Here is a 21806-nt window from a genome sequence, read left to right on the forward strand (position 1 = left end):
TTAACTTCTATATGGAATCACTGAATTCACACAATTTGTATTTCACGGCTCCTATGTGCATACGTATTTTGTTCTTACCTGCACAGTGCAAATGCTGCGCAAAGTGAACTCAGCTGTATTTCACACGTGCACACGTTCCACCAACATTCTGCCTTCTGTTTACTTCTAAGGAAAGACTGAAAGGAAAAGCAGTAAGGGCAGCTCTATCCTTCCTTTTCCACCTATGTCATCATGTTCAGTTTAAGTGGTTAGTTGCCCAACACAGGGACTAACAAGAGTAAGATAGGATTCCTAAGTCTTTTGGGTGTCTGAGAGCGCCTCTGCCTTTTTTCTGAGTTCCAAGGAGGTTCTGGTTTGCAAGGTAAGCATGGTCTCTCAGGGCTCTCAGCGTCCGCCTCACCCCCATCCCACTCACCACAGAAGAAAAAGGCTTCCCTTTTAGCTGCTTCGCGTCTCACAGACTCCCATGCATCACCGGTCCAATAGAATTTTGTGCGTCAGGAAGCGCCTGGAGCGCTACATGCAAATTAGGTGGGAGGGAACAGTGAACGCGCTTACTGCGCAAAGCGCCTGTGCTCCCGCGCGCGCACGCGCGCATGCTCTGTGTTCCATAGGACATGGCGCTGGTACTGGCTCGAAAGGTCTGGGGCTTTCTCCTCCCTCCGCCTTGGCCCAGCTGGGCAAGCTGCTCACTGCTCTAAGACTTGAGCTCCTCATTGCAAATGAGAATGGGTCCAGCCACCTCATAGGATTATTGTGAGAAGTAACTGAAAGAACACACATAAAGGTCTTCGTACAAGCCTTGGCACAGAGTAAATGCTTGGTAAGTGTTAGCCAGTGTGCTGTGGTTGTTGCTGTCTTTGGATGAGTTTTGCAGTTCCGTTTATTTGAAAATATTTATCTCTTCAAATAAGACAATGAAGAAACCAGGGTAAGATTTATCTTAGAAGAGATGGAAACTTCCCAGTGGTCCCATAGCAATGGGTTTAATCACAAACCCAGCAACAGTCTTCCTGTTACCACTGTTAACTCGGTTAAGAAAAGTTTTGAGTTGGGCTTCCCTGGTGGCGCAGTGGTTGAGAGTCCGCCTGCTGATGCAGGGGACACGGGCTCGTGCTCTGGTCCGGGAAGATCCCACATGCCGCGGAGCGGCTAGGCCCGTGAGCCATGGCCGCTGAGCCTTCGCGTCCGGAACCTGTGCTCAGCAACAGGAGAGAAAAGTCTTGAGTGAAAAATAAATGGGAAAGGTCCCTCTAAGTCGTGTATGTATAGAAGGGACGAGGGAAAGACTTCTCTAGGGCTATATGTGTCTTTTTGGGAAGCAGCTAGAGGATTGATCTTAAGCATATGAACCTGGGGTCTTTTTTTTTTCCTTTTTTTTTTTCTTTTCTTTTTAATTTTTTTTCTTAGTGTTGCAGGCAGCAGACTCTTCCTGTTCCCTCCCCGGCGTCCCAGGTCACTGCCCGTCTATGAATTCACTAGATCACAGTCACTCGAAGTGGGGTCCCCAGACACTTGCCTCAGAATCACAAATGCAGAATCCTGGGCCCAATGCCAGATCCTTGAACAGAAATCCCTGGGGAGGTCAGGGAGTTAACAGGTTACCTAAGTGCTTCTTATGCCACTAAGTTTGAGAACCTCTGCAGGAGCCTAGGAGCTGGGAAGGAGACCCCTTTTCTTTTTTCCCTCCCCAGTACTGGGCAGGCCTGTCAACCTTTGTTGAATGTTGGAGAAATGACTGAATCCAAAGCATGAGGCAAAAGGATTTCTCCCCATCTGAGGACCCTTGGGATGGTTCTCCTCAGGCCTCATATTCAGTGGGTAAGCACTGGTAAGGCTGTAAACTTGTTAAAATATTAAAATTCTTCCATAGGGTTAGTATATACCCACTGCTCTGACCTCTTGGCTACCCCACTGGCCCAGCTGCCCAGGCCTCTTCCTTGGACTGCCCCATGATCCAGCAACTAAAGGGTTAACCTCTGGTCTAACAGGGGTCTCACCTATTCTCGTTTGTCAGTGTAGGTGCAAGCCAGCTCTTCATAGGTCCAATGAATGTGGTACCTTATGGGCAGGCTTGTGCCCTGCCTGTGCCCCTACCCCATGGAGGTAGGTAGGGTGGGGGTGGAGAGGACCCTGGATGGTGGTACCCCAGCTAGTTTACCTTGACTCTAGTGTAAGGGTCTCTGTCTCCACATATCCCCCAGGCCATAATGGGTGGAATCCCAGTGGGTGAGGTGGCATTCTTGGAGGTGGTGCTGGCACCCCAGCAGGCAAATGCCCCAGGTTATGGCTGCCACCAGCTGAGGTACCCCTGCTTCTGGAAACTGCAGTCTCCATGGGACTTTGGCTGTGACAGATCCTGAAAGAGATGGGGTGAGCACGAGGCATGCAAAAATTTAAGTCCACAAATACGAGGGCTCTGTTGGCATGGTTTGACAGGCGAGAGCCTGCTTGGTACAGATGATGCATGCAGGGATTAGTGTGGGGCTAGGAGAAGTATAGGGAAACAGGTTGTCTTTTCATCTATTTGGTCAAGTTTGCTAAAATCATTGAATATCCTCCTGTCATGGCATTAGCCACATTATTTTCATTGATAAAAATGAGGGCAAGTGCTTATGTAGTATTTGTCCTGTGCCAAGCACAATTCTTAACTCCTTTGAATTAGTATAATTATCACCACCAGTCCCATTACAAAGATGAGGAAACTAAGGCCGAGAGGTTATTTAAAACTGAAGTAGCAGAGCCATGATTTGAACTCTGTTAGCCTGACATTGGAGTCCACACTTATAAACACCACCTCTCTTCTTCAGTTTACATTCAAAAAAATTGTGTGTGTGTGTGTGTGGGACTTAGTTGGTAACAGAGATCTGGAATATATAGAAAACTGTAATACAATGGCTTAGAAACATTGTGAATGAAATTGCTGTCAGTTCTGCAGAAGCTGACAGATGAGTCAGCACCATGAACAATATTGCTGATGTGGAGAGATTATCTGCTCATTGAGACTCCAAGTAACCTAATGATTATCAAGTTATTGAGGAGATCACTGGAAAAGTTCCATGTGTGTTCCTTTGTCAACCATGGCTCGGACAGGGGCATTGTTTACCTGGTGACAGCATGTCAAACAAATGATCAGCAGCAGTTTTTAAAGACCAACAACTGATTTGGATAGTATTAGAAACTGGTGAACTACTTGCATTAAAACTCATATATATGTGCTTCTGTTTAGAGAATACTGGGAATTAAATGTTTTAAATTTTATATGGTGATTAATTACTTACAGGTTTTTAAATATTTTGATTATCACCTCAGCTTTGCTTATTCAATTCTCCATTCTATTCCTTTGGTCCCCACCTATTAGCTGGGAAAAAAGATAAGCTCTCAGACTTAGCACTGCTACATCAAGCTGCATTCCTTTTCTGCCTCAAGCTTGCTCCTGGTCTGGCTTACACTTTTTCTTTGAGGGAGAAGGAGGTAGATTCCTGCTTTACTGGAAAAGGATGTCCTGATAATTGAGTGGGAATGTGGGCAAGGAGGCTGTTGCTTCCTTCCGTCAACCCAAGTAATTGAGCTGTCATATTTAACGTTTTATTGGTTAAGATTCAAGTTAGGGCTGGAGCCCTTCTTCTGCAATTCCTTCAGGGGCACATGTGGAAGACAGCAAATAGCAAACTCAGTGATGAGTTCTGAATAAGGCTGTGAGACATGAACAGTCGGCAGTCCCTGTGGTATCAAGAAACACTAAAGGGAAGAGAGTTGTTTAAACACTTAGGAAGGAAACACAAAGCTCTTCCATTTAGTATGTCAAAACCAGCTCAGAAGTATGTGACAATCCAGGCAAAGCATTACAATTTCTAGCCAGTCCAGTCATGATTCTTTGGCAAACTGCACAGTCATGGTTGTGATGCATTGGGATAAGAGGTACTATATAAATGTCAGATGTTACATAAATGTCAGGAATGATTATTGTTTGTTAATGGGATCTAAACTGTTCCTAAGCAAAGCCCCGACATCCTTAGCAAAGGTTCTAACCCGTGAGGAGGTAAAGCTCAGCCCTGGTTCTAGAAAAGAGCCCAGTTGGGATTTGAGGTTTGAAAACAGGGGTTGGGGTGGTGCTGGTGCCACCACTTGATCAAGTGGCTTCAGGCCAGCCTCTTAACCTGGGGTTTGCCTTAGCTCACCTGTAAAATGGGGATAATTATAACACCTGCCCTATTTCTGCTCCTTGTGCTGGGCTGTTGTGAGAATCAAGGGAGTTAGTTCCACGTGGGTGCAATTGCTTTGTAAAGTGTGAGCTGCCGCGAGGATGACAGTGGTCGTCTGGGATATGCTGAAATTTAGCCTGTGCCTTCCCTTTGAGTCCGACTCACAGAGAGAACATCTGAATGGAAGTTAAGCTGAGGATGGTGATGGTGACTTGGCTGATGATGAAAGCGCCTGACTCCTCCTCTCAAGGAATTGTCGGGAAGATACTGCAGACCAGGGGCCCGGATCCTGCATTCTGGCTCTGGCTCTGCCACTTGCCAGCCTGTGAGCTTGGGCGAGTTACAGACGAGGCTCTGGAAGTGATCGCCAAGGGCCCTTCCGGCTCTGACGCTGAGTCTAAATCAGTCTCATCACTTGGCTCTAGCTGTGATTCACCTTCCCCCCCACCCCCCAGGAGCAACTCTCGTTCCAGCTTCTCACACGCGAGAAGCAGGGGTCTTGGAAAGGGTGGGGGCAGTGTATTCCAAGTGAATGTGCACAATAAAGAAGTTATTCCTTTGGAAGTGAGGTGGAGAGGGGCGGGTGCGGGGCGGGCGGTGAAAAGGGGTGTCGAATGAGTGCTCTGAGAAGCCAGGATGCAGGGAACATTGTAATGAGGTCACGACTGTCGCAGGCAAAAAGGAGCTGGACATCTGCTGGTGGGGGAAGGGGGAGCGTCCTGCATTTCTGTTTGGAGAAAGTCTCTTCCGGCATTCTTCAGCACCCCCTCCCCACCTCTCCCCATCCCCACACCTTTCAAACGCTACCAGGCCCTCATCACGGGACAGCCCGTGTCCCTGCCTCTCCTCCGTGGTCCTGTCTGAAACCATGAGGATTGTTTCCAAGCTGACTCACACCACTAATGTCAGGGAGCCGTGTCACACGGCGCTGGGCTCTGCAAGCTGTTGCTTGCGCGGTCGCCACTGCCGCCGCCGCTCCCCCGCGGGTGCACCAGGGTCCGCTCTTGGGGCGGGGGCGGGGCGGGGCCGGGGCGCGGCCCGCCCCCTCGGCGCGCCGGCCCCGCCCCTCCCTCCCTCCCCCACGGACCGCAATGATTTAGAAGTTCAGGAATCCCACGTGACGTCACCGGGGGGGTGATGTAATGCACTCTAAATAGAATGTATTGTAATCTTTGCTCAGTCCAACGTGGTCCCTTCACCCGGGCTCCGCTCTTGCCTTCTCCACACTTGTTTGGTAAGTTCCTAAAAATACGGCTCGGCCACATCTGGGGCTTTTGCATTTAGACACTTTTGTTGCACTTGCCGCGGGAGCCATCTCGGGAGCGTACTTGTTTGCAGGGGTTGGTTCTCGGCAGCAGCCGCGAGGTTACTTGGTCCAGTGGGCAGGTCGCAGGGCAAGGAGTAGGGAAGATGCGATGCATTTTTTTTGGAGGGTGATCTGTGTTTGTAAACACTTTGGCGGACCAGAGGGAAGTCCGGCCTCAAATGCTGGTGGACTGTGGAATCGGCTGTGTCCTGAGGCTATCCCAGAGACCCCACGCCGTGTCCGTCCCGGAGCGCGTCTTGGTGGCCGCCGCGCCGTGCGACTGGAGGGATGCTAACGTGGAACGAGCGCCGTGTCCGCCCCGGCGTGCGTGCGTGTGTGGGAGCGCGCGTGCGTTTCCCTGACACGGGGAACAGTTATGAATCGGGGGTGTGTGTTTGCCTCCAGAGACCTGGCAAGGTGCGGAACCCTCCAGAAGTGCGGTCAAGCGGCGGCAGCGGCGGCGGCAGCGGAGACGGCGAGCCAGGAACCTCCCCCCGCGTCCCCAACTTCCCGGTGATGCGGCGGAACCCCCGGAGAAAGTTTGCAAACTTCCAGCGGGCGCGGCGAGGACGCCGGGTCACCTAGGGGGCGGACGGGCCGGCGGGCGCACGGGGGGCTAGCTCCCTCCCGGGTGCCAAGCCTGCTGCTGCCACCTCTTCCGCAGAGCTGCCCACCGCAGGTGGTGGGCGCGCGCGCCGGGGGAGGGGACATCGTCCTTGGAGGGCACTTGGCTTTCACTCCAGGCGCGGAAGGCTCGAGCGTGGCGAGGCTCTCCTCGCCTTCACTCCTCCAGCCGCCTCTTGCCTCTGTCCGGTTCTCGCTGGCATCATTACCTCTTCCCCGCCGCTGCCCCAAATGACAGCTCCCGCTTTTGCCGCGGCGGCGCGGTGGCTGTTCTCAGGACCCGGCGGCAGAGTCTTCCTCTCCAGCAGATTCTCCACGGAATCACTTAAAACTTTTCAAGACGTTCTTAGAGGGGCAAGACGCACAAAGGAACCAAGGAGATGTTTTCTTCCGGCGGCTGCATCCCGCTTTTCCTTTGCTATAGATTTATTTCGAGGAGGTAGTGGGGAGGTATCTGGTAGATAAAGCCTCTGATCTAGCCCACCCTAACTTTCCCTGAACGAGTGCAGCCTCCACTTGAGGCTTGTTCAAGGCCAGGAACTGAAGTGGGCTGCTTGTAGATTTCGTTGTCAGAGTCCGCTGAGTGTTTGATTTTTATTTTTCCCTCCCTCTCTGACATGTGTCAAGGAATAAAGGCTGAATACAGGTCCATTACGTCATTCTGCAGGCCAGTAAGTGTTTGATTAACAGCTTCAGATACTCAAGGGTTGGGGGCTTAGAAGTGCTGACAAAGCAACAATGCTTTCCGCCCCCAGCCCCCAACGTACTAGTACAATCGCCAGTTCCCTGGGCATCTTTATTGCCCTCTCCTCCCGGACCCCTCCTTCTCCACCCCTTCTCCCGCCCACACTGTTATCACTCTGGCCCTGCCTCCGCCTTTTACTGCTTTCCCTGGGGAGATCACAGTCCCCGGAGTGAGGGTAAGAGCTTCTGGTGGCTGAGGGGAGCGCGGTGCCTGCTCAGCGCACACACAATCTGCCCTTTTCTATTATTTAAGAAAGGCACCAGCGAGCTCGCTTCTCCAGGGCAAAAATGCTCAACTCTGTTAGAAAAGGCATCTCAGGAAATGTTTAGAGACATTATGATAATACAGTGTCCCTGTGGTGACTTAGGAAAACAACACACTCGCTGCAAGCAAAGTACTTAATTTTACATAGCGCCTTCCTCAGACCGGTTATCCGAAGAGGGATGATTGAGGATGCTGACTAAACCAAATTTAGCCAAAGGCTCAAGACTAAACGTTTCATTTCCAAAGTGAGGGAATGTGAGTCGTCGAACCCAAAGTACCATACAATAAATTGGTGCGTGTGTTTTAACCTTAAGTTTCTATATTTAAAGAGGAAGTTAAATACTAAATCATTGAATTGAGTCAGAATCCACGTATCTGGCAGTTGAAATAAAAATACTGTGTGTGACATGTTTAAGGGGATAAAAGTAAAAAGAACTCGGGGATGGGGGCGCTGCAGTGTGCAGCAGAAATCAAACAAGAGATTTCCTAACAGGCTTTTGGATGGGGGGTGGGGGGTGCAGAAGATTTGAGTGCTCTCTGATTTGGAGTTGGTGAAAGCTAAATAAAGGAAAATTTATATTCTGAGTATGTGGGAATTTCTTGAAGAACACATGTTTTGTTATAATCAGATCTACTTTCTTCAGCGTGAAAGCCATGCTGTAGAGTAGGCATTTGTGAAACTCCTGTCTGGGGTCTAATTGACATCCTTCCCCAAGTTTGTGGCAGTATTTATTATTTATTCACATCTAGAGATGAAATAGTATAACCTCCACACAATACATGTGCATCTAAAATGTTAAACTCCTTGTTTGTGATGCATACATAGACCTAAAGGGGAAAATGGCCCGGGTCACCAGCACTGGAGAGTGTGATTAATGATCAGTGATTTAGTGATCAGTGATTAGTGGTTTTATTCAAACTGTTACCTCTGACCAGAAGCACACATCAGAGGATTAACAGGCTCTTTAGATAAATGCTCATTAGTGGAAGGGGAAAAGCAAAGATAATAGGCATGCACCCAGGGACAACTTTCGAAGAAAATCATTCCCCGTCTTCAGAATAATAAGCTCTATTAACAGAAAGCCCTTTTAATTTAAAACTTGCTTTTATCTTGTAAATCAAAGTTAGATGTAAAAGTTTGTAGTGCCATTATAACCTAAATTTTCCCATATCCACTAGATGTGGATTATCTCAGTAGCGATATTTTTTTTATTTAAATAAACAATTGGACCTTTAGAGCAGCTGAACTCTGACAAGTCCTTAAGTCCCAGGGTTTGAAGGTGTCCCCCCTTCTGGAATGGAGAGTGCAGCTTGCTAACTAGATGGCGCAGTGTTATTTGGTGTTCTGTGCTGTGTCGTGCAGGAGCCTGAAGGAGCAAGTAGCTGCTTGCGAGGTGTTCTTCAATACTTACAACAAAGTTGATTCTGTGTAAGGTTGGAGGCTAGACAGTTCTACAAGTTTTTAGTCACATTTTCCATGTCAGTTAAATCTGGGGAGTTCAAGGCTACTGGAAAAATTAGTCTCATTACTAAAAGAAATTTAGAGCCCGAAGGAGAGGAGGTACGGGAGTCCAGGAGGTACCCCTGGGCTGCAGAAGTGATTGTAAAATACCAGACCTGTTCTTTTTTTTTTTTTTTTCCTTACTGAGAGCTAGTTTCACAGTCTTGAGGTCTGAACTATTGAGGCAATACTCAAAGCTTTATTTTCTTCCTAATCTTGCTGGGGAAAAAGAAGATACTAGAAAGAAAGGAAGAAAAAATTTGATTTGGTGTCTGCAGGAAGCAACACGTTGCTGATTTTATTCTACAGATAATGGTAAGGTGATGTTTATTACACTTATTAAGCAGAAAGGGAACTTTGTAGTTGGTTCCAGGAGAACGATCTTGTAGTTTCATAGGTGAGATTCACAAATGGAATTCTTACTTTACACTGACTTTTAATGTTGCTTTTGTAGTTTCCTGGGACTTGATAGCATTTTGTTGGAAGGTTTTGTGTGTGTGTGTGTGTGTGTGTGTGTGTGTGTGTGTGAATAAGACCATTATTTCCTGGGTAAAATAATGTTCATGAGCATGGGAAGTGCAGTGGGGAAGCTACAAAGCATGTGAAATATGCTAGGTAAGGTAAGAATTCTCTTTTCCACAAGCTTTCCTGAGATTTTTATTTTTCAACTTTACTCAGACTAAACTTGTTTACTCAGTTGATATCTTCCAGCCAACTGGTTTTGACTGTAAATTGCTGATATCCATAAATTGCTTGTCAATCAGAAGTCAGTTGTGACCTTATATAGTTTATATATGAGCAGAGAGCTAATTAGAACATTCCCACAAAAAAGTGGAAACAGTGCCTTTATTTTTATATCTTTGTGATGTCGCAGCTTTTGTTCGAATAAGGGGTTAAGTGAATAGTAGTTTGTTAGATTTTCCCTGTATAGCTTTTCAATGACAGTAAGTTGAAGATTTTTGTTACGATTATTTGTTGCTATTATTTCCCACACCTGTGGATTCAAAACCAATCAGTTGTAGACTTTCCGTGGCTGTGTTCATACTAACGTCAGGTTCCTGCTCTCCTGATTTCTTGCTATAATTTGCTGTTTAGCAATGATGCACCACAATCCTATAGTGTTTCCTTAGCATTTCTTTGCTTCTGATTAAGCTGAAAATTATTTTGTGGGGGTGTGTGTGTGTGTGATGTTCACTGGATCACCAAGATGTGAATTTTGTGTCACATTTTGTAGTTGGTTTTCTTCTGGTTATGTTGTTAGATTAAAATTGGGGATTTGAGTGGACTTATTATTTTAGTCATCTTTTTTTCTTCTTCTTCTTCACTTCAAAGCAGTGCTGTTAGCCACAAAATTAATGTGATCATGGCTGGTGTTTCCCATCTATATGCTTCTTTTGCTTCTTCCAAATTGGATTTCTACAGCAATTTAAGATCTTTTTTTAGAGGCAGCTTTCTTGGATGAAGATGGAACAGTGATCTCAGTCAATTCATTATCTTGTCCAGTTTGACTGCCAGCTGTATTATGGGAATCAACCAATGCTTTTATAAATTAGTGTTTAAAAATTTAAATCTAGGACTATTTCTCTGAATCCTATTTAAGAAAATTACACAGTTGAGATAAGGTAATAAACTGGGGTGGGGGGGGACCAGCTCCAAATATTTAAATGTGAGAAAGAAGCACTTTTAGATATGCTAAACAGACTTAAAGAACCTTTTTGTGTTGCTATTTGTAAACTAAATAAGCTATCTACTTTATGGCATTGCTTTAAATAGAAACTCTGACACTTTAAAAATGACATCATGTTTAATGTTTTCACTAAAGAGTTCTTACATTTTGTAATTAGGGAAAAAAATGGGCAATTAGTGTTTTTTGAGGATCCATTAGTATTTCATTGTTGGGAATCACAAATCATGGATTTAATGTAAGAAAAGAGAAGAGAGAGAGAAGGCTTTTACAAGTGTCCAGGTAATACTGGTAGTACTGTTGCAGAAACAAAAGTAAAATTTTTTCAAGCTCTTACTGAGACTCTGGTACCTTCAAAATAAAACGCTAAAAGTTTAGGGTAAATTCCTGAATGTATAAGATGTTACAGTGACATTTCCATATTTCATTCCTCCAAGCTCACTCTGTTGCCCATTTATCTTTTCCGAGAAATAGATCAGAATCAACTTAACACTTTAAAAGTACATATTTTAGCTGCTTCCTTCTACTTCCTCAAGGTTCATATTTGTAATCTGTACCCTAAGGTTAACAAGGATTGAAAACTACCAGGTTGGCATTTGGCTTGAACTAAACTTAGTAAGAGTTCCTCTTGGCTTAGGGGTTCTGATGTGAAGTAGGCTTGTGTGATAGCATTAAGCAGAGCTGGAACTGGAGGGAGTCTTCTTATTGATAGAGCAAGCTCGTCACTTTGCAGAGGAAAATCTCGGGCCTGGTGGCTCTCCTGGCTCATCTAAGGCTGAGAGCTGGAGAGTGCCAAACGGAGCCTAGAAGCTGGGTCCCTGCCTCCAGGTTGGGTGGTCTTTCCGTGTGTCAGGCCGTAAATGCCCTTGTCCTGAAGGAAGCATAACCATGGCTTTGGATGCTTTGCTCTTTTCAAGCCTTTTGATCACTAACCTTTCAATGACAAATTTTTATCAGATCTTTTGAATGAATGCCCTGACCATAGAAACTATAGTTTCTTTTTTCTTTTTTTTATAAATTTATTTTTATTTACTTATTTTTGGCTGCATTGGGTCTTTGTTGCTGCGCGCGGGCTTTGTCTAGCTGCGGCGAGCAGGGGCTACTCTTCGTTGCGGTGCGTGGGCCTCTCATTGCCGTGGCTTCTCTTGTTGCAGAGGACGGGCTTTAGGCGTGAGGGCTTCAGTAGTTGTGGCACGTGAGCTCTAGAGCGCAGGCCCAGTAGCTGTGGCGCACGGGCTTAGCTGCTCTGCGGCATGTGGGATCTTCCTGGACCAGGGCTTGAACCCGTGTCGCCTGCATTGGCAGGCGGATTCTTAACCACTGCGCCACCAGGGAAGCCCAACCTATAGTTTCTATTCTGGTTATTTTTATATATCTGCAATGTTGATTTTTCTAATATTGGCCTCCTTAGTTGAAGGCCGCTCTTCTTCTTTACCAATACGATTAGACATGCCCTGTAAAACTACACCATTCAGATTTCATTTGAGACTAAAGGCCAGGCAAAACAAAAAATGGTCTATAGGACTGTCTCAGAATAAGGCAGTAACTTCCTTTACTTCCTGTCTTTTCTTTTTCATCTCTGAGGAAGGGATCCAAAAAATTCTTAAAGTTAAAATAAATAATCTTTCTTTTTGTTGAATAGAGTAACAAGTGCTGTTTTCACGCTGGCAGATGCGCGTTTGCCTAGGATCCGTCTGTAATATATTATCTTTCCAGGCTGGTGTATATGAGAGTGTTTAGAGGTGAATAAGGAATGAGTTGAGTCTGGAAGTATGCTGTTCGAGGTTTGAATGGCAAAACTTGACTAATCATAACTAATAGAATTCATGCATGCAACATAGGGGGCTCCAGAGCACCAAACATTTGATTTAAGATGATGTTTAGGTTTTGTTGTATTTAGGATGGAGCACAAGAATATCTCAGCAGAAATCTTGAATGCATCTACTGTGTGTGTTGTTTGGCCTGACCCACAGTTTTCCTTTCCAGCTCTTTGCATGAACACTTTAATATCAGAATTTAGGTCTCTTTTATTCTTTGATTACACTGAGGAGCCCCTGTGTTGCATGATTTCTCAAATATAACACATTTCAGCCAGTTTTATGCAGTTCTCTCTCTGCTGGCTTCCCAAGGGGGGAAAACCACACGAAACAAAAAACATCTTTGTTTTTGTTTGAATTAGCTGATTATTAGAAGAAATACATTTTATCTCCGTTTGCCAGATCTGGTGGGACCATTTTACTTTGTCAAAACAAGATTTTCTTCTTTAAGTCAACTGTAATGCTGTTCGGCTTCTGAATGACCAGGTACTAATCCATGCACCAGAGGTAGAAGGCTTTGAGGATAAAGACCACTTCTAGCAGGGTACCTAGGTATGACGAGGTGTGCCATTATGAAGAGCTGATTTGCCTCACTGCAATGACAGCATTGTCCACAAAAACATTGCCTTCTGGAAGGAAAGAAATATTATAGGCTCAGACTTCTAAATTTTGAGCAGGGGCTGATGCTGTGCTGAAGATGACCCTCAGAATGTTGAGGGTCTCCATGGTGATTTATTAAACTGCAGCAGGATAAAATATTCACAGGCTAGAACTTGACCATCTACATCTTAAAAACCTTAATAGTCCTCTTCACTTATTCTCTGTATTTTCCTTATGCTAATGTTTTTCTAGATTTATTTTTTTATTTTAAATTTTTATTTTAATTTTTTAATTTTTTTTATTTTTGCGGTACGCGGGCCTCTCTCTGTTGTGGCCTCTCCCGTTGCGGAGCACAGCCTCCAGACGCACAGGCTCAGAGGCCATGGCTCATGGGCCCAGCCGCTCCGCGGCATGTGGGATCTTCCCGGACCGGGGCACGAACCCGTGTCTCCTGTATTGGCAGGCAGACTCTCAACCACTGCGCCACCAGGGAAGCCCTAGATTTATTTTTTAACATCCATTCTAGTTACTGTGCTTTCATGAGTAACCCTGCAATAACAAATCGCAAGTGTGTGCACAGCAGAGAGGGGATATTTTTCCATAAGCAAAATAGATTTCAATATCAAACCTTAGAAGAAACAATTAGCAAGACAAAAGAAAGAAAGGTTTGAAATCCGATTGGTGGCATGCCAGGCTCTGCCATTCCTAGCTCTGCAACAGTGTGGTTTAAGGCAACAGGAAAAGCCTGAGAGGCCAGAAGAGGGTATCCCCAAAGTGCTGCCTCGAACTCATTATGCTTCCCTGCCTCAGTTTCTTCATTTGTGATAAAGGAGTGTTGGTCTTGACCATCACTCTCCAACAGTGGGAGCCACAAATGCAAGCCACATATGTAATTTTAAATGTTCCAGTAGACACATTAAAAATAGTTTAAAAAATCAAACAGGTGATGTTAATTTTAATAATTTTATTTAACCTAATATATCTGAAATATTATCATTTCAACATATAATCAATATAAAAATGTTGATGAGATACTTTATGATTTGGAGCGGGGGGGGTACTAAGTCTTTGAAGTCTGGTGTGTGTTTATAATTACCCCACATTTCAATTCGGACTAGTCAAGTTTCAAGTGTTCATAGCCACATGTACCAGTGACTATGGTGTCAGGCAATGTAAATCTATAGGCTGTATCAATGCTTCTAATCCAGGCAGCCCAACATAACCACCTGTGGAGTTTATAAAAAAAAATACTAATACCTTCCCTGTCCTGTCCATTTTGACTTACTTGGTTTGGGGTGGGGGCCTGGGCCTCTATATTTTTTAAAAGCTCCAGAAATGCTTCTGAAGTTTAGCCAGGGCTGAGAATTGCAATTCTAACTGATCACTAAGGAATCTTCTACTCTAATATTCCATGATTCTATTTAAGGAAAGGGATTGCAGTAAAGCATTCAGAGTTCAAAGGGCAACAAGCGGTTATTATTAGTGTGCTGCACTCTACAAAACATGTTTAAGAAAATGTAATTAATACAAATTAAAGTGTGCAGATTAAATATTTTAGAAGATAATTCTTGGTACCACAGATGAGCTCAGTTTTGTGTACGTTTCAGATATGGATTGTTTGCTTCCTGAGAAATCTTAATTTAGGATTTGGTTTGCACGCAGACTCTTCGAAACCCTCCGTTTTGGAAGAGGTCAAGATCACCACATTTCAGTTATTTTGCTAGCTTACTTCTTTGCCCCAGATACTACTTGCCTTTAGCTGGTTTTGGAGGGATGCTTTTACTCGGTTTGAGACATCTGGATCCCCTTGTGTTTCTTCCCTCTAAGCTTTTAAAAAGCTTCGTGTCAGACCAAACTTGCTGTCTGCTCATGTCAAGATGTTAGTTGTAACCCCCCCAGACTTAAAGTGTTCCTTCTATTTGTCATCCTTTAAATACTAGAGAATCACTATTTCTCAGTACACACCAGAATGTTTTCCTTTAATAATTTTTTGAACAATATACCAGCTTGCGCATTCAGTAAATGATGCGAAGAACCCCAAAATAAAAAATAATAATTTCCAAACTCCTCACCCATCTTTTTTTGAAGTCAACAAACAGCATTGTTTGTGGAGGAGAGGAGAGACCTCAGGGACGGTCCCTTGTGACTTCATGCTGCCGAGAGCCTCTGCATTCCCACATTCGTGAGTCATTTCACCCTGAACCTCTCTCCTTATCCCCTGCATAGCAGTCTGGTTCCAAGTACATGTCTCTCTAACCATGAGCTTTTTAAACGTGACTTTAAACCTTTTTTAGCTACAAAGCTACACGTTTCTCTACATTTTGTGGTGGTAATATTTGTGTTTTCTGTAATACCATTCATCGGGAGAATTTTAAGCTCCGTTCATTAACACACAGCTTTTTTTTTAATAAGTATTTTTTAAAAAATTTATTTAATTAATTAATTAATTAATTTTTGGCTGTGTTGGGTCTTTGTTTCTGTGCAAGGGCTTTCTCTAGTTGCGGCAGGTGGGGGCCACTCTTAATCGCGGTGCGCGGGCCTCACACTATCGTGTCCTCTCTTGTTGCGGAGCACAGGCTCCAGACGCACAGGCTCAGTAGTTGTGGCTCACGGGCCTGGTGGCTCCGTGGGCATGTGGGATCTTTCACGGATCAGGGCTTGAACCATGTCCCCTGCATTGGCAGGCAGATTCTCAACCACTGAGCCACCAGGGAAGACCAACACACAGTTTTTTGTTTGTTTGTTTGTTTGTTTTCTGTACGCGGGCCACTCACTGTTGTGGCCTCTCCCGTTGCGGAGCGCAGGCTCAGCGGCCATGGCTCACGGGCCCAGCCGCTCCACGGCATGTGGGATCTTCCCGGACCGGGGCATGAACCCGTGTCCCCTGCATCGGCAGGCGGGCTCTCAACCACTGCGCCACCGGGGAAGCCCCACACAGCTTTAATTCCCATTTTATAGATGGAGAAGCTGAGAGACTGATACTGTGTTCGTTAATTAGAAGGTGATCAGTGTGAGCTAAAAGCTCGTGTTTATTAGTACCTAAATATAAGCACTGCTCTGGATGGCTTCCAGATGGGGAGTTCCCAATTGTGTATATTATTGCACTTGTCTTTGAATTTATAAATAATGTTCTTTCTGATACTTTTCCATGCATTATTTTTGCATCAGTGATTTCTCTGCTAACTCTTACTTCCCAGCTTCAGGCTACGTGTACAGACCTGGACTGATTAACAAATACATATGGGTATATCAACCTCTTAACATGGGATCTGCTCTAAAAGTTGCTGGAGACATCTGTTACAAACCTGTGTTTTTGGTGGTATCTAGGGAAACTTTCTTCAGGCTAGTTTGTGATTGACTGTTAGAGGACTTTGTGGAGAGACTATGAGATTAAAGATGTAAACTGTTAAACTCTTTTGGGTATTGAAAGGAAAGGGTTTTAGGTATTCATTTATTGAGCAAAATAGACTTTAGCCCTAGCTCTTGAATTGTCTTTAATAAAACATTTTAACTCTTGTTTTACCAGTGTCCTGTCTTCATACTTGACCTGGAGCCATGTGCTTTGGAGTATTCGGTTTTTGTTTTCTCCTAATAATGACTAGGGTTGGACTTAGTCATTTGCAGTCTCTGTCTACACCTCTGTATTTTCAGTGGATGAGATACAAGGTGGGATTAATAGTGTGATCTGTGACCAGTGCCAGGGAGGGGCCACTTTGGGTCCCTTTCTAAGCATTATACTAACGTTAAAGTAATTTTAATGACCACACATATATGTGGTTACGGTGGTTAAACTTGTATATAAACAAAAACCTTAGCCGGTGAAGACCAGGATGTTATTGGCATATATACTTGTAAATGTGATTATCATCTTTTTTAGGATGCCCATGGATAAATTGTTCCTCCTTTTGAGCAATTGATTTAGATACACATATTGGTGACTAAAAGATATTGCTAGATTAAAAAAATTGAAGCCATCTTTTAAGACACTCTTCTTTTCTAATAAGGCCTGCCTAAGCTCACATTGTTTACAATTTCATCTTCCAGCTTTGTGAAGCCAGATGACTAACAACCACCATTCTAGTGCTGTGTTGGTGGATGTCATCAAAGATGATGGTGCACAGTGTTTTGGCACCACGAAGCAGCGTGTAATTTGAAATTGTACTTTTTGCTAAATACCCATGCTAATCTTCAAACCATTCAAAACATTAAAAAACAAAACAAAACAGTGATCCCTTCCCATTGGATGGAGGTAGTTCTGGCAGAGAAGCACAAGTATTTTTTTCATGTGCCTCAGAAGCACTCAGAAAAATCAGGGAAGGAAAAAAATTACACATAATTGCTTGATATGCCCTTTTGGGAGGGACATTCTTAAGACAGGCAGGTTAACCCTTTAACTCAAGATTCATTTTTACCCTTTCCAGGAAATATGCTTTTTTTTTTTTTTAAATTCCTGAAGCAAAAAAACTGTAGTATCTTTAAAAGGAAGGCTGTAAATGGATGCTTAATCTTTATTTAACATTTAGCAGATATTTTAGGAGGTATATTTAGGAACTCTTATATTCCTTTACATAGTTCTTGTTATTTAAGAACTATGATTTTATTTAAGAACTATGTACTTAAGAACTATGTATTTTATTATTGAAAAATAGAGGGTTCTGGAGATTGGTTGCACGACAGTGTGAATATACTGAACACTACTGAACTGTGTACTTGAAAATCGTTAACACAGTAAATTTTGCTATGTGTATTTTACCATGATTTAAACAAAAAGGAGGGATAAGGTTTGCTTGTACCCATTCCCAGGATAGAGAAACAGAAGGCATAGACCACTTGTTCTAAGTTAGGTATAGCAGCTTTAGTGTCTTAATGGGAGGAACAGAAATCTAAAGAGGACTTCTGTACTTCAGGCCAATGCAGAGAGGTGACAGATGTGCGATGTGATTCTGACATATTGGAAAATCCAGGGAGGACAATAATTAGATACGCGGCTCAGATTGTCTCTTTTCTGGAGACTGGCTCAGATCTGGATGCATCCTGTATATAGAAAGCTGTATCATTTAGTTTGAAAATCACACACCATTTGGCATTATTTAAATATCTCTCTTTGTATTGACTTGATTGCCTTTCTCAGTGCAAGGATATGTTCAACTAAGAGCAATGAAAAAACAGAGCCTTTGGTTTCTGTAAGGGAATAGAAACCCACACCTCTCCTCCCCTTCCCCCCTTTCCTTCCTTCCTGCCTTTATCAGCTATTTACCGAGCATCTATTACGTGCCAGGTACTAGGGATACATGATCGAAACCCAACGCAGTCCCTCTCCTCCCAAATCTTAACCGGTAGGAGAGACACCAAATAGGTCCTTGCAACAGAATGTTGTGGGAGGGTGAGGGGATGCAGGTCTGGAGGCAGAAAGCCCAGTGAGGGTTCTAGTGTGGTTGTCCAGACAAGAGGTGATAGTGGCTTGGGCTGGGATGGTGCCAGATTCAAAAGCCATTTAAGAAATAGGATCAATATGACTGGAGAATTGATTAACTATTCGATAAGGGAAGGGAGAGGGGTTTATTCATTCTAAGGGAAGAGGGAGCCAGGCAGGAGAAGCCTGACCCAGTAATGAAGTCTGGACTGTCCTTTGTGGTGGTAGAGGAGGGGAGGGTTTCTGGCCCGGTGCCCCATGGGCTTGTGTCAGAGTCCTTGGAAGAGAACAAAAAATAACTGTGAACAAAAACTCAAAGAGCCACTATAACTAAAAGCTGTAGTGCAGGTGTTGGGTTGCAAGGCAGTGCAGCTTTGGCGTTTGTGTCAGAGAGAGGGGCCTCACCCCTCAAGACAACCACAGCTCTGGCACTCAGGGGGGGTCCAGTGCATGGCCAGGTATATTAGTTTGCTAGGCCTGTGTAACAAAGTACCATAAACTGGGTGGCTTAAACGATAGAAATTTATTCTCTCACAGTTCTGGAGGCTACAAGTCCAAAATCAAGATGTCAGCAGGATTGGTTCCTTCGGAGGGCTGTGTGGGAAAATTGTTCCAAGTCTCTCTCTTCGGCTTGTGGATGGCTGTCTTCGTGTCCATATTTCCCCTTTTTATAAAGATGCCTATCATATTGGAGTAGGGCCCACCCTGAAGAGCTCACTTTACTTTGACTACCTCTGTAAAGACTTTATCTCCTATTAAAGTCACATTCTAGGGTACTGGAGATTTGGGGGACACAATTCAGCCCATAACAGTAAGTATGCCCATCAAGAAGGTAGCACCCAGGGCAAGTAGTACTGGGACCCTAAGGGAGCTGGCAGGTTGGGAGTTGTGGGAATCATAACCAGACATTTTTTTAGCACATGTTTAAAATAGACTTCTGATGGACCCCCAGAAAAACTTAGAACAAGCCTTCAGAGATGGGGGTCTATACATTACCAGGAATGGACAAAGTCAACAAAACAAGTCCATACCTTAAAATAGGTGTATATATATTACACTGATGAATGAATTTGCTGATGTGGCCATTGTCCTTGGTTTGGCCTTGAATTTGTCTTCAGAGTTTGTGAAAGAGCAATGCCAAAAGGGCAGCACCAACTTTTAACCTTGAGAACAAAGAATGAAATACAACTGTAGTTTGTCACCCTGCCAGGCTTAACAACCGTTGTTTTGATGTGTTAATATTTACAGACAAGGACAAAAGCCACCAGTTCCCATAAGCAACAGACACATCAAGTTGAACATAGGTGTTTCAATGCAGGAAGAGAAGTAATTCTGCTTTTCTAATTGTTGATGGCCAATTTATGCCTATGCGCTACCTCTGTTTTACACAATGAAAGCACAGAAGACAAAATTTCGTGTTTTAAAAACATATCATCCTAAAAAGACAAATAACCAATTTAAAAATGGGCAAAGGATCATCTGAATAGACAGTTCTACAAAGAAGATATACAAGTGGCCAGTAAGCACATGAAAAGATGTTCAACATCACTAGCTATCAGGGAAATGCAAACCAAAACCACAGTGAGGGCTTCCCTGGTGGCGCAGTGGTTGAGAGTCCGCCTGCTGATTCAGGGGACGCGGGTTCGTGCCCCGGTCTGGGAAGATCCCACATGCCGTGGAGCGGCTGGGCCTGTGAGCCATGGCCGCTGAGCCTGCGCATCCGGAGCCCGTGCTCCGTGACAGGAGAGGCCACAACAGTGACAGGCCCGCGTACCGCAAAAAAAAAAAAAAAAAACAAACACAGTGAGATTACCACTTCACACCCACTAGGATGACTATAATGAAAATGACAGACAATAGCAAGTGTTGATGAGGATGTGGAGAACTGGGAGCCCTCATACGTTGCTGGTGGGATTGTCAGGTGGTACAGTCACTTTGAAAAACAGTCTGGCAATTCCTCAAAAAATTAAACATAAACCTTATGATCTACCAATTCCACTCCTTGGTATACACCCAAGAGAAATGAAAACATATGTCCACACAAAAACTTGTACATAAATGTTCAGAGCAGGGTTATTCATAATAGGCAAAACATGGAAATAACCCAAAGTCCATCAACTGATGAGTAGATAAACAAAATGTGGTATATCTATATGTTGGAAAATTATTTGGTCATAAAAAGAAATGAAGTAATGCTATGTACTACAACATGCATGGATCTTGAAAACATTGTGCTGAGAAACAAAACCCAGACACAAAGGGCTCTATATTGTATGACTCATTTATATGAAAGGTCCAGAATAGCCAAATCTATGGAGACAGAAGGTAGATTAGTGGTTGCCTAGGGCTGAGGGTGGGGCTGGGGACTCGGGGGTGACTACTGAGGGAAGTGGGTTTTCTTCTTTTTTATACATTTATTTATTTTGTTTATTTATTTTTGGCTGCATTGGGTCTTCGTTGCTGCGGGTGGGCTTTCTCCAGTTGCAGCGAATGGGGGCTACTCTTCGTTGAGGTGCATGGGCTTCTCATTGTGGTGGCTTCTCATTGTGGAACACGGGCTCTAGGCACGTGGACTTCAGTAGTTGTGGTGCGTGGGCTCAGTAGTTGTGGCTCGCGGGCTCAGTAGTTATGGCTCACAGGCTCTAGAGTGCAGGCTCAGTAGTTGTGGTGCATGGGCTTAGTTGCTCTGTGGCATGTGGGATCTTCCTGGACCAGGGCTCGAACCCATGTCCCCTGCATTGGCAGGTGGATTCTTAACCACTGTGCCACCAGGGAAGCCCTGTTTTCTTCTTGAGTTGATGAAAATGTTCTAAAATTTATTGTGGTGATAGTTGCACAAACCTGTGAATGAATATTCTAAGGCCATTGAATTGTAAACTTTAAGTGGGTGAATTGTATGATATGTGAATTATATATCTCTATAAGCTGTTAAAAAGAGATAACACATCATGGAGAAAAATACAGGATGCTAAAGTTAGTTAGACTATATGCCAACTACGGTATTTTGATCCAACAATTTCTCTACATATTTGGGATATATAAAGATGAGCTGTGGAGAAAGGTAGGTAAGAGCATTACAGACCTTGGTAATAGGAACAGTCAACTACTAAAAATCTTACAGCGTATGCCATGTGTCTCCAGCCCATGCCTCTCTCCCGGGCCATGAATCCTGACTTCTAGCTTCACCTTGACCATTTTTTCCTAGATGGGCTGCTGCTGTTCCTTAATTTTCAAATTGTTCAGACATGATCTAATCCTCATACCATTTCTCCTTCTGACATACCCATTTCAGTGGGGGCCAAAATCATCCTCTGAGCCCCCAGCTTGAACCTTCATGACAGTTGCTGACTTTGCCTTTTCCCTTGGCCATCATGAACATGTCACTGCCCATTCTTCTAGGTCCCACATGAACCGTGTCCTGTGATCCTTACCCTTCTGCCCTGTCTTTCTTCTCCACCAGTTCCTTCTCTGAACTGAGAATTAAGGGGAACAGAATGATTTATTGAGTCTTTACTGAACCTACTCTTTCGATCTACCATGTCATCCTTCCTAACAAACCTACCTAGGAGCTGGAGTTATCCTTTTTATAGATGAGGAAAGCGAGGCCCAGAGGTTGACTGACAAGCCAGATAATGTGACAAAACCAG

The 21806-nt window shown here is 44.2% G+C and overlaps 1 protein-coding gene across 7 annotated transcripts in view; it reads left to right on the forward strand.

Moving 5' to 3' along the window:
- Window positions 1-5341: 5341 nt before the first annotated feature.
- Window positions 5342-21806, forward strand: part of CREB5 (cAMP responsive element binding protein 5) — a 412570-nt gene continuing 396105 nt past the window's right edge. For 2 of the 7 annotated variants that reach the window (XM_067746603.1, XM_067746604.1), the window contains exon 1: window positions 8499-8960. In XM_067746603.1, coding sequence (XP_067602704.1) covers window positions 8958-8960 — 3 coding nt within the window. In that variant the 5' untranslated portion in view covers window positions 8499-8957. Of the gene's footprint in view, window positions 5440-8492; window positions 8961-21806 lie in introns of those variants that run through there. The other 5 variants (XM_067746600.1, XM_067746601.1, XM_067746602.1 and 2 more) reach the window with 5 other exon arrangements.

This window comes from Pseudorca crassidens, chromosome 8 (assembly GCF_039906515.1).
Source record: "Pseudorca crassidens isolate mPseCra1 chromosome 8, mPseCra1.hap1, whole genome shotgun sequence".
Classification (NCBI taxonomy): Eukaryota; Metazoa; Chordata; class Mammalia; order Artiodactyla; family Delphinidae; genus Pseudorca; species Pseudorca crassidens.